A 23,472-nucleotide genomic window follows, 5' to 3' on the forward strand; every position below is an offset into this window, starting at 1 on the left:
ACACGTGTTGATGAAATGAGAATATATATACTAGTGTTTGGAGCATTTACTAATGCTATTTCAGGAATGGAGTATATTTCACTCTTACATTGCACATTCAGTAATGGCCGCCAAAGTCGACTGACTTTTGATCACAGTCCGTTTTGTGTTTCATTTGCTATGTATGCTCTCCTGTATCGTGTGAATATTGTGTGATCAAGTCAGTTTTGCTGACGAAAAGCATAACGATTAAAACTACACTGGTTTATACCTCCGAGTGCGAGCCTTTTTTCTAGAAGACTTTGTGTGCATATATATACAGCGCGATTTCCAGTGTCACGCACACGAGGCCCCCGTTCCTTCAAGCGGGCTCTGGCTCACTGGTTTCTACGTTTGTGGAACATTGGAGCGGATCCGGGTTACCGGAATGACCAGAGCCCACTTGTCAGCCCGGGACGAGATGAGGCGGTGTTGAGGCAATTTTGCTTCACGCTGGGCTAGGAATGATTGCCTTCCTTGCCCCCGCTTATTTAAAACCCGGATACTTTCAGGTTGGAACGGTTGGGGACCTGAGGAGATATTGTGTTCCAAAAGCATGAGGCACGGGGAGCCGACACCTTCGTAGCACCAACCCGCACTGCGCAACATCGCCCAGAAGTGCTTACCAACAACTATGCATGCTGGGACTGGTAGTCACAGAACATGGAGTGACCTACCAGAGATTTCTACGATAGGCATTTAACATTTGGGGGTGGAGCGATGCACGACCAATCAGCATAGGGCAAGATACTTTATCTGTGATACCCGCCCTACACCTGAAGCAACATACCACTGGCGCTGAGGAAGGCTAAAGTTATTGCCGAAATGCATCCGCCGATAGTGGCTGGTGGTTCTGCTCTCTCACCTCTGTGATGGAATAAAGGTGTTTCCTCGTGTTCCCCTGCTGTGGCCTTGCACTTTGTCTTCGGAGGAGGTGTGGATTTGGATATATATATTTTCAAAATAAACCACTAAATGCACGAAGAAATTGGGTCTGTTCTGTTCGTCTTTCTTGAGAACTGTTTGTGAGGAAACTGACAGTGGTGAGACGGCAGTCTCATCGGGCGAAGGTTGCGACATATATATATATTCTATTTAACTGATAGACGCGTTCATCGTACGTGCTAGCACAGAAATCGGCCCCATGGCGCAGCACAATTCAGCCATGTTAGAGTCGTCCGGAAGGCATCGCTGACATGTATGAGTCGTTCGAAGCGCAAGTCTATATATGCATTCTACTTGCCCGCTCGTACAGCAGTACAAGTCATTCTGAAAATGGGGCAGCGAGTCGGCCTCGCTTTTGACGGATGCGGTCCGTAGCCCTTCCAAGCGAGATCGTAATCGGGTCCTTAGTAGTGGCGCGCAAGAGGTGTGGTGAGCTGTGTGTTTGTGTGGGTACTCTTCCATTGCCTAAAATCTCTGATTTATTTGCAACTACTGCCTGATCTACAGCTTTTTCTAATCTTGAGTTGGCAAGTGCTTATTATCAGGTAGAGCTCCATTTGGACCCTACACATCTTACTGCCTTCATTTCTCAAATTGGCACTTTTCAATATCGTAGGATGCTGTTTGGCCTTGCTTCTGCAACCTCTGTTTTCCAGGAAGTTATGGATAATATGTTGAAGGATGTTCTGATTTTCCAGGATGGCCGGTTGGTGTTTACCAAGGACATGGAGTCTCACCATGTTGTTCTCCAATGTGTGTTGCAAATTTTCATAGATCACCGAGGGTTTTGGAAGAAAAGAAGTGCAAGTTTCACTGCAATGAAGTGGAATATCTTGGATCTGTCATTTCAAAAGACAGGCTTGCACCCAGGACTCTATTTTTGTGGCTCTACCTCCTTCTGATAAGAGGGGGGTTAAATCATTCCTGGGTCTGTGCAAGTTTTACTCACGTTTCATTCTGGATTTTTCCACCAAGTTCAGACCCGTCAATGATTTACTTAAAAAAGGGTCTAAATTTGTGTGGAGTAACAAGTGTGAGTTGACTTTTAAGCATATCAAAACTGCATTGGGCCAAAGTGAGGCTCTCAAACAATGTAATCCCAATATTTGCGTAGTTGTATCACTGTTGATGCTAGTCAAGTCAGAGTGAGTGCACTGCTTGCGCAGTAGGATGAAAATAATGAATATACTATAGCTTTTGTATCCATCGTTCTTCGTGAAGTGGAATTGCAATATTCTGTTATTGAAAAGGGGTTGTTGGCGTGTTGTTGGACCATATAGAAGTTGTGCACGTATGTGTGGAGAAAGCATTTTAAATTGCAAACTGATCATAAACCGTTAGTTAACACTCTTAGTGGAAATGGAAGGAAGTGCTGTTCTCGTCACATTTTAAGATTGTCAATTAAATTGATGCAATTTCAGTTTGATATTGCTCATATTCCTGGTGGTAGGAACAGCAGGCACATATTTTCTTCCAAGTTTTCCCTGTATGTCTGATGATGATGGAGATGGAAATGTAAAATTGTCAGATTTGTTGGATGAGGCTATTGAAGATTGTCTTGTAGCTTCCCAGAGCTAAAGGTTCGTTCAGAAGAAGAGAGGATAGAAGCTATGTCAAAAGACCAAGTTTTGCAACGAATCATAGATTTGGTCCAAAAGGGTTGGCCAACATAGAAGGTACTCTCACCATTAGTACAGCCAAATTGTAAAGTAAGCAATGACATTTCTTTTGAGGATGGTATGGTGTTGAGGTCAGACAAGTTGATTCCCCCACATACCATAAGGAGTGCATTATAAATATTGCGCATGAGGAACATATTGGATCTTCCTAACTAGGAGGCATATATAAGAGCCATTTTGGTGCCCCAGAATGCACTCTGATATAGAGGAAGTTGCGAAAAGATGTGTGGTTTGTATGTCTGCTGACAAAAGTTTGAAGGCATCCATTCCACTCCATATGCCTATAGAATGTTCACCTGGCCCTTGGGTCAAATTGGGTATAGATATCATGGGGCCATATGATTCCTTACCAAGCGGTTCCAGATTTATAGTTATTTTGATAGATCATGTTTCAGAATGGTCTTTGGGATTCTAATGCTAGTACTATCACGGAGTTTCTGAGGGAAATTTTCCTGATCAAGGGTTTTCCTGAGCATTTTTTTCTGACAATGGTACCCAGTTTGTAAATAAAGAGTTAGAGTCTGGTCATATGATGTCAGCATTTGAAGAGCTCCCTATACCACCCACAAACCAATGTCCTTGTAGAAAGAATGAACAGAGTATTGGGCAAATGCTGTTATAAAGGCTGTCTGTAGCATGTTGTGTTTTTATGGCACCACACCTCATTCTACTACCAAGGTCTCAAAGCTTGAACTTCTAAGAAGTAGGAAAGCCAATACCAGTTTTCACCTTGTGTGGATGTTGAAATGGATTAGGAGTGAGTCTGATGTACAGCAACTGTTGAAGTTAGTAAAGAAGAATGCAGGACCAACTCAAGAAAAACAGAAAATTTGGTATGACAAAAAAAGTGTCAAAAAAGTTGCTATTAGTATTGAATCCTTGATTGGCATAAAATATGCTATGCATTTGAAAAAAGGTGTTTGGGAACAATATTACAATGCATCCCTGTGCTTTACCCTGCACTGGCACACAATTGGTTACAATGAACCAGCGCAGGCCCCCGTGCGTCATTTTGCAAGGGTGCCTGTGCTGTAAAAATGATTGTTTGTGTGCAGAAAGGGACACCTTCCTGCACAAAAACAATAATTAATGGAATTTTCATCTTTCTGTGAGTGCTGCAGAATGCAGGAAATGAGGAGAAATAAAAGTATTTTTCCTCATTGCATGAGGAGTAGGATTCTGGCGCATTCCCAGTTTTACAAAATGTTGTAATTCTGGGAATCAGTCAAGTGCCATGAATGTTGCATTGGAACAGCCTCAAAAACACCCATGGAATGCATCTTTCACACAGAGTAATGTGTGAAAGGGGCCCATATTTACAGGGCCATAAAGAGTCATGAAGGGTGACTTGACAAGGCCTTGTAAATATGTGCAAGCCCATTGCGCCACTAGTGTGTCCAAAAAAGTGATGCAGTGATGGCACAACAGGCTTGCAAATAAGCCCCATAGTGCCTTGAATGTGTGTGAGAGATGTCTGAAATGAGTGCATTTATGTATTGGGAGGCAGTGGAGCGCCCTGAGATGTTGTGTGATGTGAATTCTCTGTAGAAAGCTGAGGCCGTGCCTGGCTTGTGAGTTCTGCCTGTTTGAAGTTTTCTGGTGAGTTTCTTGGTATAACCAGTAAAAAGTGTTGTTGTGTATCGATTTAGATTCTGTATGAATTTCCTGATTCATGCCCTTATATAGGTGTATTTCACATTGCCCTATATATAGGCATAGAAATCCAGTCCTTATTTAGGCATAGTCCATGCTACCCAAATACAGGCATGGCTAGTTCCATCTGTTCATCTACGTCACAACGAGTTCTTGGAAAATCAGACTCTTAGGCTTTAGGGACATCCCCTTGCCTGGATATTGATTGCTCCAAGAACTCATTTATTATGTATGAACATCTATTCCTTAGGGGTTCATTCATGATGTTCATATGCCCGACTTCTAAGTCAATACTGGCATTCTTAACACCTTCAAGGTATAAATATACCTTCACTTGCTATGGCAAAGCATGGTGTGGTTCGGTGCAGTTCGACTTACCTACTTGCACGAAGCAGCTCGCCTTAGCAAGTCCCAAAGGAAGTCATCTCCCAAGCTGACGCACTGACTAGACACTGTCATCCTCCTGCAGAGAATCCAGCTCCAGTGTTTCTGAATCCCCTTGCGGGGTGTTTGGAAATCGAGTGCCGGGAAAGAGATACCAACCTCTCTCACTCTAAAGTATGGAGCTGATTAGAACCTAGAGAAACCTTTAGCAATTCTTGGCAAAACTAAACTATAGCTAAAACAGCACCTACTTCTTCCCTCGTACTAGACATAGGTTAGGTACGCTGGGGTAGGATTATTTTAGAAGCACCAGTTGAGTATTTTAGCCTGTGTTATTTATGTATGTATTTTTATATATGTCATAGCAACAGACCATACTATTACAGTATTATTTTATATTACTGTTTACTCTGTACGTATTATACTTCGCATTCTGTCTTACGATTGTAGCAGTTCATATCTCTTGCATGAGAAAGAAGACTGTTCAATAAACTCCTTTTTATTGAAACGCCTGTCTCTATATTTCTCTGCACCTCTGTAGAAACGAAGCATGCACGATTGACTAAGTGAAATAGTTATCTATTGTTTCCACGACTCTGAAGATATTGTTCCGACTCTAAGGGAAACAAAGTTGTCATGTTTATGCGGTTGTCAGAAACTAATCCCTTCTTGTTCATTCGAGAAAGTTTCTAGTGACCTCTGAGTTAGCTGGCACACACACAATTAAGTTTAAACATACTCAATAGAGACATACTGACCTCAGTCCTATGTCAAAACTATACTGTATGTTATTCCAATGCGCAGAGCCTATCAGGGATATAGGAACTACACTACAGTGGTGTCTAGGGAGTGAGTGACAGTATTTCTGGTGTTGCTTGGGAGCCATTTAAAGATCTTCTTCGTAATCTTCTGAGTGCGAAAGAAGGATTTAGTGACAGCTTTGATATGTATGGTCATGTCCAGTTTGCTTTTGATGAATCTGAGGTTCCTGGTTTGGGTGTAGGGTGGACGTTTGGTTCCAAAGTCAGCCAGCCACCAGTTGCAGTGCCATGGTGAGGTGCTCTTGCAGAAAATCAGTACTTCTGTCTTGTCATTGTTGACCTGTGGTTATTCCCCCTATGCATAGGGAGGAAGAACCGTGGGTTTAGATGGGTATAAGATGTCTTTATATGGGGAGAGGGGACCATGGGTTTGGTTGGGTATAAGATTTACCAGCTTATTGTGGCTCTCCTCCTTCTACAAACCCTAAATGAGCCATAGACTCCTGGTTGTGGGAGTGGTTAGCAGTAAAGGCTAGATCTATTTTAAGGGACTGAATAAGTTATCTGCTTGGGGAAGTCCCTGTCTACTTTGCACATGCCATTAACAGGTACATTCCTCAGTGGGATAGACAACTTTATTGAAATTTTGCAGACACAAATATTTTTAAAAGGGAAAAGTAGATTTTCTGTATTTACTGAACTATCTCCTCATTTCAGACAGATACTATATCTGGATGACTTCTCAGAGGCATCAAGTTACACTTATTGCACCTTATAAATATACAATCTTTCACTCATTCTCTCGCGTGCTCACTCATTACGGAAGAGACGCCATTTTACCTGCCCACTTAAATAAACAATCCCTCCTAAATTCAGCAGCAGTGTTGTCCCTTTTTAAAATGTATTTATGTTTTTATATATTGCGACCTTTACCCCAAGGTGTCAGAGCGCTTTACAATAGAAACAGCTACATTACATAAGGACTTCGGAATACATGAATTACATAAAAGATACAAACAGATAAACGTTAAACTCACATAAGATTTTACATCAACAAAGAACAATCGACGCGTTTTCCCAGAGATTTACCATACCTGAAGCCCAAGGATTGAAGAGAAGCACTAGATTCCCGAGTTTGTGGGACGAGATTTTATTTTCCGAAATCTGAACGCTCAGACTGTAGCGCCCAATAATGGCGTTCCTCGGACTTGAGATAGAGATTTCTAAGAATCTCGAAGATCCGTTGCCTGCACTTTTAACTGCTCCCCAGGAATTTGGCTTCACAGTTCTTGAAAGAGGGAACACAGCTCTTGTATTGGTGACTTCATCCGGTTGTGGCCCTGTGAAAACACAGCAAGAGGCAGGTAAAGATGAAACAATGCTATTCACATGTTCATAAGATTAAATCACGAAAGTATCACTGTCTGTGATATATTTTGAGCATATCACATCTATATTGCAACAGTTTTGCTTTAAGCACATCTGTGAATGAAAGGTATTGGTGGGATTTCTGGTGAGTTTGCATTATGGGCTACTTGTGTAGAAACTTTGAACTCAATGTACACAAAGGATGGGTTTTAAAGCAATCAATCTTTCTGTACATCAAGGGGCAGATTTACAAGCCCCTTGCGCTACTTTTGTGTCACATTTAACATGGGAAAAGGGACGCAAAAGTGGTTCAAGGTCCTTGTAAATCTGCCCCCAACTGCTTTGCAACACGACCCGTATTTTGCGCTGAAGACAGTACACCCTGTGCAAAATGGCCATTAGGTAGAATTTTAGGATCTTGCTAGATCTATATTAACGAGGCAGGATTCTCTTTGTGAATCCCACTGATTGTAATGAGAAATCCTGGATGGAGTCCTACCATGGGACGCTGATAGCTATCCCTATATTTGCTGAAACCCTGCTCTTTCTTCAATCTGCACAAATCTCTTAAGAGGGTTGCAATAAAAAAAATGCATTCCTTGGGGAGACTTTGATAGGAGCATGGGCCATTATCTCCTTCACCCAATGTTGACAGCCCACATACAGAAAATTAGAAGCTATCCCTGAGGAATAGCTTCTATTTTATGATTGGATACCACCTCCTTTCAGTTGCTGGTGTACAGTCAATGGCAAATATGGTACTAAACCATTGAAACCGGTATTGAGATGCAGAAAGGGGGGGGACACTCCTTTCAGCCAAACAGCAATGTGTTGCATATACAATGCGAGGTAGGGAGCATTTTCCCACTCGCAGTATGCCTTTGATACATCCTGCTTGCAGTACTGCGGTTGCAAGACCTGTCTTTTTGCTATTATCAGGCTTTACAACCTCATAACTGCTTAGTACATCAGGCCCTAAATGTATTGCAGACACTACTTGTCCATTAGTACCTGCAAATGGGAAAATGCTCCTTTGTGACCATTGACACTGACGCACGAAAATGTCAGAGAGAACTAAATTGGCATCACACTACCCTTAACCCTCCTCCACCCCCTCATGACAGCACAAAGTTGATGACTTTCCCCACTGTTTGCCTCTAGATACCTTCATAGAACTAGAGAAAGGACAAGGAATAGGCACTACAGAATACAAATGTATGATAGAGCCCTGTTTAACTTTTAATCATGCTCCTGACGTCATGAAACCTGAAATTAGAGGTATCAAGGGCAGTGCCTGCGGTTCCAAAGGGCAAGCAAAGGTATCATCATATACTGCTAGTTACCTTAACTAACACCCAAGTTTACAGAACTCTCAGTTTCCCAGGTCCATGTGTGAGTTACTCTTCCGGGACAACTTTTTTGGTTTGCATTCTGGGACATGGATTCTAGATTTCATAAAGGAATAATGATGAGTTCAAATCCCAAAATGCAAAGAAAGTAAGAAAGAATGAACAGCTCACACGAGGACCTGGGAGATTAGAGAGCCCTGCCATATGTGTAACACGAAAGTACTAGGAGCATTGTACCTGTCTCCAAAGTGAATGCAATGCGCTCTCTTTTAAGAGCCCTGTTGAAGGTGAGGCTAACTTTGAAGGGCTGTCCTCTCCTCAGGATCAGCTCGTTGCTGATGTATTTATCAGTGTGGTGAGACTTCCTGTTTGCTGGAATGTGCAGGTTGATAATCGTCAGTTCCAGACCTGTGAAGTAAACAGAAAATGTGAACTCCTTGAGATGACTGCAAAAAGACTGACTGATTGAAGATAGGTGGCAACAGGAGAAAGTTTAGAAGATGGGAAATATTCATAAACAAGGTGACATATAGAGTAATATACATGTGAATACAGAATCCTGTGGTGATATATATATATATATATATGTACATATATATATATATATATATATATATATATATATATATATATATATATATATATATATATATATATATATATATATATATATTCACAGAAAAAACCATAGGTTATAGACCATATATAGTTAGGAATTAGCATTTACAAAACCTTGAAAATTCACTGAAAAAACCATAGGTTATAGACCATATATAGTTAGGAATTAGCATTTAGAAAACCTTATTTTACTCACACAAAACCATTGAAATTCCATATATAGTTAGTTGCACTAACTATATATTGCGCACCCGCAATCCACTGCTGATGATGTCACATATTACATCATTCATGACATGGTCAGTGACATCACTGATGACATCACTGATGACATCTCAAATGACATCACTGATGACATCACTGATAACAACATCCAGTGATTTTTTGTTTCTATAAAGTTTAAATATGTCTTACATATTGAAGAATGAGTGGATGTGTAAGTGTCTGGACGAAGGATTTAGTAGGTGCATGACTGACTGTATGAGTGAGTGATTAAATGTGTCTCACTGACTGCATGGGTTAGTGACTAAACTGTCTTAATTTGTGCATCATTATGTCTGTTGTTCTGTAAACTGCTGCATGTGTTGATCAGTAGCTATATGAGTAACTATATGGGTTATTGATTGATTGCCCAAGTATTTGTATGGGAGACTGAGTGTGTGTGTGGCTAGCTGGGAGGTGTGTGACTCTGTGCAGATCAATCTGTACTTGTATCAATGATTGTATAAGAAGGTAAGTATGTGTTAGTATATGTTTGAAAATGTAAGGTGCTCTATGTTTAACTGTATAGACAAGAAAATGGAAGTGTCATTGATTCTTTACAGGACTGACTAGGTGTGTGAGTAACTCCATGGATGAGTGGCAGACTGTGAGTGTCTGTATAGGTGTATGAGTGCATATGATAGTGTTGTAAAGATGAGTGATTGTATGTATGAATGATTGTATGGGTGAATGAGTGAAGGTGTGTGTAGACGTAGCAATCAGTGAGTGCGTATGTAGTAACTAGTATTGGTGTGTCAATGGTTTCAAAAATTATACTCTCTTTTTAACACTGGGTGAAACAGAGGTTATATTAAAATGTGAGGAGATGCATTGTATTGTCACATGAATGATATCATCAGTGATGTGGTCATTGATGTCAAATGAGATGTCATCAGTGATGTCATCAGTGATGTCATTTGAGATGTCATCAGTGATGTCATCAGTGATGTCACTGACCATGTCATGAATGATGTAATATGTGACATCATCAGCAGTGGATTGCGGGTGCGCAATATATAGTTAGTGCAACTAACTATATATGGAATTTCAATGGTTTTGTGTGAGTAAAATAAGGTTTTCTAAATGCTAATTCCTAACTATATATGGTCTATAACCTATGTTTTTTTCAGTGAATTTTCAAGGTTTTGTAAATGCTAATTCCTAACTATATATGGTCTATAACCTATGGTTTTTTCTGTGAATTTCATTGGTTTTTTAACAGCTAATATCTGTAGCTGTAAAATGTATTCTTCTTTAAATCCAAAAATATATTTTATATGTTTATGAATAATTTTTTTTAAATATTTTTTTTTCTTCGTTCCCGCTTCGCGAATCGGGAAGCTTCCCGTTAGCTGACCTTGATGCCGCGAAATAGACCGCGAGCCGGTAAACGTTTCTTTACCGCAAGTGCCGCGTTAGAAAACAACATCGTGACGCCTCCCGTCCGCATGACGTTTCACGTTGTCGCGTGATACGTCATATGACGTGCTACGTTAGCGAACTGGTACGCGAAGCGAGTCGCAAAGCGCAGGTTTCTGGAAGCAAACCGGGAGGCCCTGCAAAGCGCTTAACGTAAACACAGCAAGTCATGTGACTTGGTAATAACACTTTTCATTGGTTCATTTCACTTTTGGTTTCCTAATGATGTAAGACTAGGTCATATAATCTAAAATGAACACTTTTGATTGGTTGAGAACTCTTGTTTTTCCCAAATGATGAAAATCCCTCCTTCTTTCCTCACTCTGACTTTCATCATTGTGAGAGAAAGACCCTTTGTGATCACTGAGCAATGGCTTCTTTAGTAGCTTCAGCTGGTGCTTCCCCACCACCTCCACCACATCCAAGGAAGAGTGGACCACCTGCTCAAGTTATAATTCAAGAAGAAGAAGAAGAAGAGGAACAGGACGACGAGCACGAAGAGAGGCAGTTTTTGCCTGAGCAGCCCAGGACGTCTCACCGGAAAGAAAACTTCATTTGGCAATTTTTTAAAATTCCCAATGGTCAGAAAAAAGTAAATGCAAGATACGTAACTTGCCTTATATGTCAAGATAGACTGTCCAGAGGAACCGAGAAAAAATACAGTTTCGGAAACTACACAATGCATCGCCATATGACTAGGTGGCATCCTAACAACTACAGTGCTGCACAGTTTCGGAACGACCTAGATAATCTCCCTATTATGGCCAGAAGATCTGTTGTACCGGAAGTAACGGGACCAGAGGGCAGGGAGATGGTGCCAAATATACAAATGAAATTTGGTGAAGTAAAACACATCTGCGTATTTTGCGATGGATTCATTTCCTACGGAGAAAAAAGCATCACTCTGATCAACAGAGCTATTGACTATCATATGCAAGTTTGTACGAAACGCCCAAAATAATAAATACTTCTTTTTTTGTTTTGTTGCTCCTGTTGAGCCCTTTACAATGAATCGTTTTCATTGCCCCCTCCAAGAAAAACCCCAAAAAATATAAATCTGTTCAGAAAAATTCAAAAAAAGTAAAAAAATGTTCCGAAAAATAATAAAAAAAATATAAAACAACAAAAACAATTAAAAAAAAAGTTCTTTTCAGAACTACCTCCCCGTTATTAAAAAATTGGTACAATATTTGGAACTGTGCCAACCTCTATTTCTCTTAGTTCGCTTCCCAGTTCGCTCGCCGGTACGCGAACCAGAAGCGAACCAAAAACAGTAAGTATAAGGGAAGGAAACAGGCACTTATGTTAAAAGAAAGACAGCTATAGGGGAGTAAACTAGAGATACTATTACCCGTAATCCACTGCTGATGATGTCACATATTACATCATTCCTGACATGCTCAGTGACATCATCAGCAGAGGATTGCGGGTTTTTTGGCAACGTGCCTTATCCACGGTTTAATAACGCTGCCTTTTGCTTTATATAAGTTTTCAAATTGTATGAAATATATACCAATAGGTCGTTATGAACCTTTAGGTAGTGCTTTTCTTCATGAGGTCTGGTCGCTTCCATACACATACAGATGTTTCAAAGATGATCAAGAAGTTTATCTGAATGGAGAGGAATGCACTGAGACGCCAGATCATTCACTAATGTGTAGGCACATACAGTTACACGGTTCATGCAACAAACACCGACCAAATATGGCTTGCGTGTTGCAAGGCACGCCAGTTCCTGCTATCATCCCCACGTTCAAGTTGTTGGAAAATGGTAGTTATTTGATGCTCAATAATGAAGATTGTTCTGAGTTAATTAAAAGTATTCCTTTTATCGTAACAGTAAGTGAACGGGTTATTTGCTGCAGAAATGTTCTATTTCCTCCCACACATGAACATAGGGAGTTTTCAATCTGGCCACAAATACCAACCTTGGGACAGATTTCAACGGCATGGCAAGAATAAGAGCTCTTTTGTCTCAGAGAGAGGTGGCCTTGAGTTCGGCCCGTGAAACTTTCGTGCTTCACATAGCGAACACCCGTACAGAGGTGCAGACCCTTTTCAATTCAGATTTGCCTTTCAATTTCAGCAAGATGGTTCCGACTATCTTTAACGCATCCTCCACAAAGACCCTGGCGCACTTTTTTAAAGTTGTTACCAGTGGTCTCGTGACTTCATTTGAGAAAATCTTTGGAGTCATCCCTGCTTCCTTTCATTCTATTTTCTCCACTCTGGTTCGTGGATTGGCATTTTTACTTGCATTACCAGCGGACGCTCTTGTGCTTTTTTACATTTTTAAATATGGATGTCCCTCCTATGCAACCTCCCACCCTGCAGCTGCTGACACTGTTCCGCAATCGCATGCTAGAATATTATGGCACAATGCCGTTGGCGATATTAAGCACGGCATATGGATTATCTTTTCGATTCTCCTACTTCACCTGTGTCCAGCCTGTATTTCACTGCCTGACCTGTGATTTCGATTGGGCCATTGATTTGTGTCTCTGCGGACCGGTTTCTCCTGACGTCGACTTTAATCAGCTGATGACTCCTATCATTACTCACGAGTTGGTTTGTCCTGGCGAAAGGATTATGGCTGTGGCATTGATGCATGGACTACTTGGTCCCTGGAATTTACTGGCGGCAGCACAGTCTTTCTTGGAACAGAGCTTTCTTGAAAACCCACCGAGCTGTCCTCTGATGGTGATAGAGGATCCGGTGCTGGGAGAGCACGTATGTTCTTTTCCGCTTTTAAATTGGATGGCTGAACTGTTTTCGGATGAAGACGGTGACTTCCTATTGGAGGCTGTTGCAGCTTATTTTGCATACACAGTTATGTCATAGACCTTTTTCATGTTTGATATGCTGAGTACTAGCATTTCATTGACAATTCATTGACTTATTTGTCAAGTTTTTATTATTTACCTTGCCTATTGGCTTAAGACTCGATAAAGTACTTGGCTGTTTTATTTTTCTTTAGCATTAAATTTTCCTAGTTTTTAATGCTTTACCTTGCGGACCGTCCACATATAAACTTGCAATCTGCTCTCATGAGATGGCACTTCTATTATCTTATTCAGTTCGTTTCTGGATCATGGGGAGGTGTCATCTAGGTCCTGGATATCTTTACACCGTGTTAAGTTAGCATGGGCTCATTACCGGTTTAAACGCCATTTTTCCTTTTTTGCAACTTCTGCACACGACACTTAGTTGTTGCTTTAGCTTTCCACCTAGTAGTTCATCGTGGTTTACATGAGAATAATATGTTATTGCTCTACTATCTGCTTTGCTTGTTAAACTATATCTGTACAGCGAGTGCTAAAGTTTCAAGAACAACACGATACAGAATTGTTATGAGGTCTGATCTCCACGACTTCATACTCATAACATAAGTGCAACTTCTGCCAATTCTGGGCATGAGGCGGGTTTTATATTGCTTTGCCGAACACACATACACAACAGTTGATGCGGTTCACATGAAGAGAGAGCTGGTGTATGCTGATGTGATTCCTTCAAATCTAAGACACTAAAGTATGGGCACGCCCTAAACCAACACAAAGAGACCTTCTTAGCAAATAATATAATATGTGTATTAGGGAGGGTGAGATATAAGCAGCCGCGGGCCGTGGAGGGAGTTACGGTGAGGCAGGGAGGCGGGGAGGGGGAGAAGCAGGGTGGAGCCCTCTCTACCTTGCCCCTCCCCCTCCCCGCCTCCCTGCCCCACCGTAACTCCCTCCACGGCCCGCGGCTGCTTATAAGTGTTGCTAACTCTTATTCATTTACAGCATGTTAACATACTGTCACCATTCGCTTTTTATGTGCTAGTAACTATGCTGGTAATTTTGCTACTGATAATATGTGTACTTGTATTCTCCACCCTGCTTCTCCCCCTCCCCGCCTCCCTGCCTCACCGTAACTCCCTCCACGGCCCGCGGCTGCTTATAAGTGTTGCTAACTCTTATTCATTTACAGCATGTTAACATACTATCACCATTCGCTTTTTATGTACTAGTAACTATGCTGGTAATTTTGCTACTGATAATATGTGTACTTGTATTATCTAAGATACTACGCCTGAGAAGACGGCATTAGTAAATAAACATTTCAAATACACATGTGTTCTTCTTAACTCCATGTTCTGGTTTCTAAGAAATATATAACGACCGACTGTTCATGAGTTCCACGTATCCTGAGGTACTATAAGTTCATATTCTGGATTGTCTAAACATTGAGAGTTTGTTATATCCAATGTGACACTGTACCTAGCTTGCTAAGGAGTTTTTGATTACTAACGTGAGTTTTGGGACACCCTAATTCGCCGAGGTTCCAATCCTCTGTCCACAGTTCTGTGTGAGAACAGAAACCCTGCGACAGGGGCACCCCCGACCCTTGCTGGAGCTTCATCACACTTGCGATACAACTCCAGCAATGCGCCACCTTTACGGCACAGATACATCACGCATCTGTGCTGTTTTTGCCCCATGATGCGCCGCATTGTAAATGCAGCACACCATAGGTGACGGAACAGCGGCACAGAATGACTAACACATCCCTGGTGATGCGCCAGTCATCATAAATGTATCCCTATGCTTCTTATCTTGTTAGAGATGAACCGCCATATGTATCATCAAAGTTTTTTGCATTTCCTAAATAGCGAACTTTAAGGAATAAATAGCGATTCTTTACCATTCCTAGTTTGCGATTAGCTATTTGCTAATTACAAATTACCCATTCATTTCCTTCATTTCCATAGGGCGGTTGGACTCACTTTTAGCTCGAACGGCTGAATGGATTTCCACGAAACTTGGCAAAATTGTAGGGACTGGTAGCCCGATGTGCCTTTGCTATGTCTCAAGATATATGCTCCAGTGGTTTTTACGAAAATTAACTTTGAAAAATATATATTGGGCTACATTGGCCTATATATATGTTGGAGCCCAAATGTAGCCCAATGTAGCCCAATGAAGCCCAATGTAGCCCAATGTAGCCCAAAGATGGCCGCCAGACACACAAAAAAACAAATGTAGCCCAAATATCAGCCAGATGTAGCCCAACTATAGCCCAGTGACAGAATGACCAATCAGCTTCGCAAACCTCCGTTACGCGAAGCGGAGCGCTGTTACAGATATATATCTTTTTTTGAACGTTAATTTCTCAAAATCCACTGGAGCACATATATTGAGACCTAGCAAAGGCACATCGGGCTACCAGTCCCTAATATTTTGCCAAGTTTCGTGCAAATCCATTCAGCCGTTCGATTATTATTATTATTATTTTTTTTTGCCCCGCGGGGCCCTTTTAAAACCTCCACATCAAACCTAGGGGGTCAGCGAGGATCTACTATGCCCCCTTATAGTTATTTCCCCCTTTGTTTTGACCTCCTCTTGTCTCTCGATCCTACCGAGAGACAAGATGGCGGCCGCTACGGACTTTTTGGAATGTTGACAGACGCCGGAGAACTAATCAGCTTCGCTTCACAAAGCTCCATTGCGCGTAAAGTACGCGTCCTGGGACGCTGCCAGGTCCGCTGTTACAGATATATATCTTTTTTTAAACGTTAATTTCTCAAAATCCACTGGAGCACATATATTGAGACCTACAAAAGGCACATCGGGCTACCAGTCCCTACAATTTTGCCAAGTTTCGTGCAAATCCATTCAGCCGTTCGGGCTAAAAGTGAGGCCAACCGCCCTATGGAAAACTCAATGTTAAAAACACGTTTTGGGACCCCCCTTTTTTCTCGGCCCCCCCTTGACGAACCCCCCCCCAAATTTTCAAGGGCTGCTCAGAAACAAAATGTGCCATTTTCCTGAAAATTTCAGCCAATTCCGTCCACAAACGCCAAAGTTATTAGACATAGAATTTTCAAAAATCCCATAGAGAAAAAATCCTAACTATATATACCTACTGGCGACCGCCAGTAGGTAATATATATATATATATATATATATATATATATATATATATATATATATATACTCTTCGACTTGGACGTCAGGGACAGATAATATTTGTTTTTTCACGAATTGGAAATACTGATGAAGTACGCTATTATTGTGAGCTTTCTCTTGAATCTATTTTGTGACGCTTTCACTTAGCAGATTGTTTTTTGTGATCATACAGACCCTGAAGAAGTCCATTGTCATGGACAAAATGTGTTGGCTGCCTTCACTCCGTACAAAGATGCTTTTTATAAAAGAAAAGTAAATAAAGACAAGAACTACATTCACGTTTTGCTCATGGTGCATGTCTACAATTCTGACTGATGTAGCAATATCAATGGAGTAAATCTTTGAGTAAATATTTTAATGAATAAACTATATAGAGACATAAATGTTATGATGATGCCAATGGAAATGATATCTGATGTCACCAGTGATGGAATGTAGGATGTCTTTACTGATTTCATCCACGGAATCATGAGTGAGGTAAAAGAAGCACATTGGACATAGGAATGGCCACCAAGTCCCCCTTAATTGGAAAGTGATGTATGTCAGAGTATTATGTACAGACATATTATCCCACATAATATCATGTCTTAAATATTGTTCACCAAAATATCGTCCCATGTTATGTGCATTTCTAATTATTAACTCCAATGAGGCAGGGGCGGCTCTAGGCTCATGGTGGCCCTGGGCAGGGAGCGTTGGTAGGGGGCCCCCGGAGCGTAGGTAGGAGGCCCCCAAAGGAACACAGGCGTGGAGGTCAGTGAAGAGGGGGGGGGTCAGGGTGTTTGGAAGGGGAACAGAGCCGGAGGCCGCCAAATCCCTGCCAGGGGCCGCCACGCAAATATATATCCATCCTCAGAGGATTATTATATTAAGTATATATATTGGCGTGGTGGCCCCTGGGGTTTGGTGGCCCTGTGCAGGTGCACAGCTTGCACATGCCTAAGGCCGCCCCTGAATGAGGTGATGTTTTGGTAAACAATATTCAAGATATCATAGTTATGTCACAATATTTTGGTACTGCTACATGACCAATTCCAGTGATTTCTTTCGCTCTCTTTTTCTAAGAGCGCCCTTCAACTGAAGTATTTTAGGCACGTTTTTTAAGCACTCTTTCGAGACACATTATTTTGTGATCGTTCTTAGCAACATGATGTAAGTGAATTACTTTGGTTTTATTATCACGTTCTATGGTTTGTGCCAAAGTGCTCATTAGTCACAGTTTGAGGCCATGTGCAGGAGGTGGTGAATGCTGAATGTGGAATGGAGGCAGCAGACACTGTGGGTATGATCTGCATTGATAACCATTTGGCTTTGGCGATAGCGTATGGCCACCAGGGCAGGGGCCACAGAGAGGGGCTTTTGGCTGTGCCTAGCAGTAGTCTCTGGGTGTAAAGTGTAGCTTTGTGCGGCACCCACACCTGCAAAGTCCAATCAGCATAACCTAAGGCCATCAAAAAAGAGTCCTTGGTGACCACCAATTTACAGCTCTTGAATCCCTCAGGAACAGAGGCCCCAAAGACCGTTGGAAACAAATACAGCAGAACTTCCAGTGCCAGAGCAAAAATAGGAGGAATGGAACAGCTGTTCATTTTGGAAGAAACATTGGTTAGCCCATTAAATTCATTTTGACGAACATGTCACTGGTGAATGGAAATGAAGGAGAAAGGGTGCATAAAAGAAGAGAAGTGATGGATTAACATGGAAGTCCATACTAATATAATAAAGAGAGAGCCCAAACCTTTGAGGCGGGTAATCTCAGGAACCACAGCACCAATCACAACACCCAATACAGCGTTGGAAAGGGCAGTTGCAGCAGAAGGACATAGGCTATGCAGACGGCCACCATGTACATTTAAAAGGTAAAAGAACCGCGCCAGCAAAGTAGTCCCTTTCGGGCGTGTCTGCGTTGTGCTGTGGGCGTGTGCTGGGGGCGTGACAAACGCTGGGGGCGTGTGGTACGTTCCGCCCCTCATGCCATGTCTCATTTCGTGTGCTGAGGGCATGTGCTGGGGGCGTGGGCGTGTGCGGGGGGTGGTATTACGGAAAAAAAAAAGAGCGTTGTGCCCAATATTTCGTTGTTTTTTCTTCCCAGGTTCTGTACATTCCAGCTCCGGGTGTCCACCCTGCTCCCTTTAACACCTTGGGAGCTTGTAAACATACCTCCCCAGTGCTGCGCTGTCCATTATCCAGTGCTGAACTGGACGTCCAGCGGTCGCACGCAGCACTGGGGAGGTAGTGCCCGTGACGACCGTTGGCCGACGGCAGCACCTAAAGGGTTAAATACCCCTGCACCCCATAATCATAACCCACCGTACTCCTTAAAATACCCCAACACCCTTAAACACTAGCCCATCTTAACCCTATAAATATACCCTGTACCCCAAAACCCAAACCTATCCCTAAACCCTAAAAATACCCATTTACCCCAAAACCCAAACCTAGCCCTGAACCCTATAAATACCCCTGTACCCCAAAACCCAAACCTACCCCATAACCCTAAAAATACCACTGTACCCCAAAAATCCAAACCTAGCCCTGAACCCTAAAAAATACCTCTGTACCCCAAAACACAAACCTAGCCTGAACCCTAAAATACCCCTGTACCCCAAAACCCAAACCTAGCCCTGAACCCTTAAAATACCCTTGTACCCCAAAACCCAAACCTACCCCTAAACCCTAAAAATTCCTCTATACCCCAAAACCCAAACCTAGCCCTGAACCCTAAAACTACCCCTGTACCCCATAACCCAAACCTATATCTGAACCCTTAAAATACCCAAACACCCCAAAACATATAGCTCAGTACCCCAAAACATATACCCCTATACCCATACTTACCTTATCCAAACATTAAAAAAAACTTGCTTTTACCATTCATGCATTTACAATGAATTTTGTTGTAAATGTATGCATGGTAAAAGCATATAAAATGTAATGCCATGCGTTATAATGGCATTGCGGAGTCATGGTACTTTCGTAATGAAAGTATGCGGAGTGATGGTATGCGGAAAGAAAGTGATTGATTGATTGAATTAAAATTTATAGAAGCGCAACTTTGCCCGGAGGCGTCAAGGCGCAAGTGATGGAGTAAAGTTGCGAATAATGGGTGTTTACCCTCCCCCGGTAAGTACATTGGTGGCACGGCGGCCCACAGCTCCAGCAACATACTCATATTTTTCCACCACCGATTTGAAAAATGCACAGGTCTCTCTTATTGATGGCCAGCACCGACATACACTTTTAGTCACACCTCCCTCCACAAGTTCTAGAATTGCGAACTTTAGAGCTGGGTAGCTATGTTCGAATCTCGGCATCAGCTCAACATCCTGTGATTCTAGGAAATCGCGTTGTCTCCCCGTACCTACCACAAATGAATGTCTTCTTCTGTAATGTAAATTGTGCTAATGCCATGTTGTCGAGTTCGCGCTATATAATATTGCAAGGAAAAAAAATTAGGGAAATTCGAGTTCACACACTACTGAACGCGCACTCTTAAGTGCATCAGCAGTGCACTGTGAATCGGAGCGTTTCACCGGCCTGTCACAGATAAGATATGCTATCAAAACGGAATCCTACAAAACAATATACTACTGGCCGGCAGCAATTCATACCCGGACAACGTCGGGACGGGCTGGTAGTGATGGTATAAAAATAGACTAGAATTAGGGAACAAAATAATGAAAACTGCTGAAAAAGGAGTAATTTTTTCTGTCATTGACCCCTTCAGGTCGCCTCCTGTTCCCCCACAACCCACCTCCCATATTACGAAGTCTGCCCACGTGCTGTGGTAGATGACCACAGCCTCATTAGAAGACATTTTTCTCTCATCCTGGACAGACCTAGCCTCTAACAATGGACATTAAACGTTTCTAGTCTCTCTTCACCCTTGTATTTTACATTCCAGCTCTCCTTTCTGACAGAGGACAACCTGCTTCCAAAAATCTCACTCTTGTTTCAGCATGAAACATACTTTATCCAGCATCTTCTCTCACAAGACATCTGTTCCTAAATCTCCTTGGTTTCTATTCGAATACCTTTTCATTGTGCCAATATTGACATGAAAAAAATCAAAACTATTTGCATAGCACTCTGGTACCCTAACAATGTGTTCTGGCAGCAGCAGGATTGTGAATAAGCATAAGGATTAGGCCTTCAGGAATATCAAGGCTTTCAATTGTTTGCTGAAGGCCAACTCCTTGATAATAAAGCACTGGTGGAGAATTCCAGTGCTTAGCAGCCATTGACTCAAAAGAGATGCCCCTTCAGTGATCTAGGTAAACTATAGACAGCTGTAGCAAGTTTAATTGGTTGAGCAAAGGATTTGGGGTAGACAACCGAGATACAGAGGTTCTAGCTTTAAATAGAAATGGTGGCTAAACTGATTTGAAAATAGCCCATTTAGTCTCTAGCAGCCAACAAAGGGTAGTCAGATGCTTTGAGATAGACAAAAAGAAGTGGAAAACCTACAATCATCAGCGGAACCATTTTTAACTCCTTCACTGCGGCGGCTATTCCGCCACAGTGCTAAGGGGGCGGGGCGGTCGCGCGGCGGCCGAATGCTGGTGACGGAACCGCTCCGTCACCAGCCGCGGTTGAGCTGTGCTGATGACGGAGGGGTTCCGTCATGGCCCCGCCCGCTCAATAGAACGCCCAGCGCAGGCGCGGAATCCGCGCAGGCGCGGAATCCGCGCAGTCGCGGCGTCAAGGCCATGATGGAACCGCTCCGTCATCAGCACAGCGCCACCGCAGCTGATGACGGAGTGGTTCCGTCATCAGCGTGCAAGGGGTTAAATCAAATGTGAACATTGGATCAAGTAGGTATGATTGTATGTGTGCAGGAATTGCAGTAGTATTCTGGATATTATTATTGACTGAATTACTGATTCACTGCAAACAGCAGGAAGCATATGACCCACTCGCAAAGAGCTCTTAGGAGTAAAAAAAGGGATTGCAGAGAAGAGAGTAGAGTCAAAGATGACATCCATATAATGAGTGTTGGTAATTAGAGGTAAACTTGTTTGGGAGGACACCACGCTGATAACCACATCATGGGTGGGCCACTAAAAACAAGAACCTATTTCTATTAAGCTTAATAGGTTGAGCGGCGGTGTGACTTTGACCATCAAATGGCTACCCGATTGCGGAGCTCAAGCCCGTTAGCAAGAAATGCTGAAGTATCCTGTGGTCTATGCGCTTATCATGCTTTGGTGGTGGAGATCTCCTTAAGATAAAGTATAAGGGAAAAGTAAACAAAAATATATTACTTGCAAAAGAATTGAAAAAAATATGTTTCTGTTAATATAAATTAATGTTATTTATTTATTTGAAATGTAGAACAAACTAAAAAAGTTACCTCATTAGTAAATTATTTGGGATTTTGAAGGTTAATATTTTGAATAAACAAAATTTAAATTAACATTAGTTATCAGAAGTTTAAATTATTATAAAATCCCACCTAACCTGACAGAAATTATTTTATCATGTACTAGTAATTAATAAAAGGTATGTTTACAAGTAATTCAAATGATTTTCATTATATTGTAATCAAAATGAATGTTGCAATATTTAAAAAAAATTAACAGAGGTTATAAAAAAGGGTTAAAAGGTAACATTTAATTGACTTAATGTATCATTTTAACTATTTGAAACATTTAATTTAATGTACGATTGTTACCTAAGGGGTTTTATTTTACATCCATACCTCCAGTATTTTCTATCAGATGACATCTGTAGTACCAGTGGTTGGCCATGTGTGGTACTGGACTTACTGCAGCTCTGAGATGGAGTGTGTTTACAACTATTTTAGGTCCCTTATGGCTGCTTTTACTTTAGAAGTGCAGTTTTGAAGAGGGATGAGCTTATTCTTTAATAGGTAGGTGCAATTCCCTCTTTAAACCCCTCCTTACTCCTCCTTACAATGTTCCCATTTAGTAATAAATATTCCTCTTGTTCCTGCTACCTCCCATCCCTCCCACATTTACTACTAAATATGTGTATATGTATGAGGATCTCCAAATGAAATGAAATGAAAATAGTATTTGTAGAGTGCGATAGCTACCCTGAGGCGTCCCAGCGCTGTAGACAAAATGTGTGCAAGGAAAAGGCAGAGTGAGGAGAATTCATTGAAAAGGAAGGTTTTTAAAAGTTTGTGGACAGACAGCAGGTTGGACTCCGCTCGCAGTGGGAGGAGAAGAGAGTTCCACAACTTGGCTGAACTATAGGAAAAGGAGCGGCCGCCACATCTAGCTCTCATGACTTTCCGGACGAGGGTGAGATGGGCTGTAGCTGATCGGAGCTGTCGGGGAGGCTGATAGGGGGAGATCAGTGAATGGCAGATGTCCGGGCCAGTTTTCCAAAGGGTTCTGTGAGCGATGCACAGGGCCTTGAACTTTATTCGTTCCTTGACTGGGAGACAGTGGAGGTTTTTCAGTGCAGGTTTGGTAGATAGTCAGTGGGGAATTTGAAGAAGGGTTTCGGGTGGCACATTTCTGAATGATCTGAAGCTTGTGAACAGTGGATTGAGGAGCCCCCAGGTATAAAGCATTCCCGTAGTCTAAGCGGGACATGATGAGGCCCTGGACCATAATTTGTCTAGCCTGAAATGGGAGCAGGGGAAGGATTTTGCGTAACAGTCTGAGCAAGCCATAGCAGAAGGCGGATATCATTACTACTTGATGGTTGAAATTGAGTGATTGGTCCAGCCAGATGCCCAGACTTTTTATTTTGCTTTTTGGGGGGGGTCCGAGACAGGCAGGCCATAGTAACATGGTATTGAACGCAAGAGTGTGTCTCAGGAGCATCAGCTCAGTTTTTTCTCTGTTCAGTTTTAAGCAGAAACAGGTCATCCAATTAGCCACCTCCTCGAGGCAGCCGCTTAGATTAGATGATGCGGCGTTTGGCTGGTTGAGAGCTACCACTAGCTGAGTGTCATCGGCATAGGTGATAATTTTTATGCCAAAGGGACAGACGATCTCAGCTAGGGGGCTCAAATATACATTGAATAGAGTGGGGCTCAAGGAGGAGGCCTGGGGAACGCCACATCTGAGCGGGAGGCTGGAGGAAACAGAGT

General features: G+C 42.1%; 1 protein-coding gene across 1 annotated transcript in view; it reads right to left on the minus strand.

Moving 5' to 3' along the window:
• The window catches only part of LOC144768420 (protein-glutamine gamma-glutamyltransferase E-like), a 204,263-nt gene that overhangs the window by 159,731 nt on the left and 21,060 nt on the right, over positions 1-23,472 (minus strand). Inside the window, exons 2-3 of the mRNA XM_078652063.1 lie at positions 8,395-8,565; positions 6,535-6,780 (exon numbers count right to left, since the gene is read on the minus strand). Coding sequence (XP_078508189.1) covers positions 6,535-6,780; positions 8,395-8,565 — 417 coding nt within the window. The remainder of the gene's footprint in view (positions 1-6,534; positions 6,781-8,394; positions 8,566-23,472) is intronic.

Source organism: Lissotriton helveticus, chromosome 7 (genome assembly GCF_964261635.1).
Source record: "Lissotriton helveticus chromosome 7, aLisHel1.1, whole genome shotgun sequence".
Classification (NCBI taxonomy): Eukaryota; Metazoa; Chordata; class Amphibia; order Caudata; family Salamandridae; genus Lissotriton; species Lissotriton helveticus.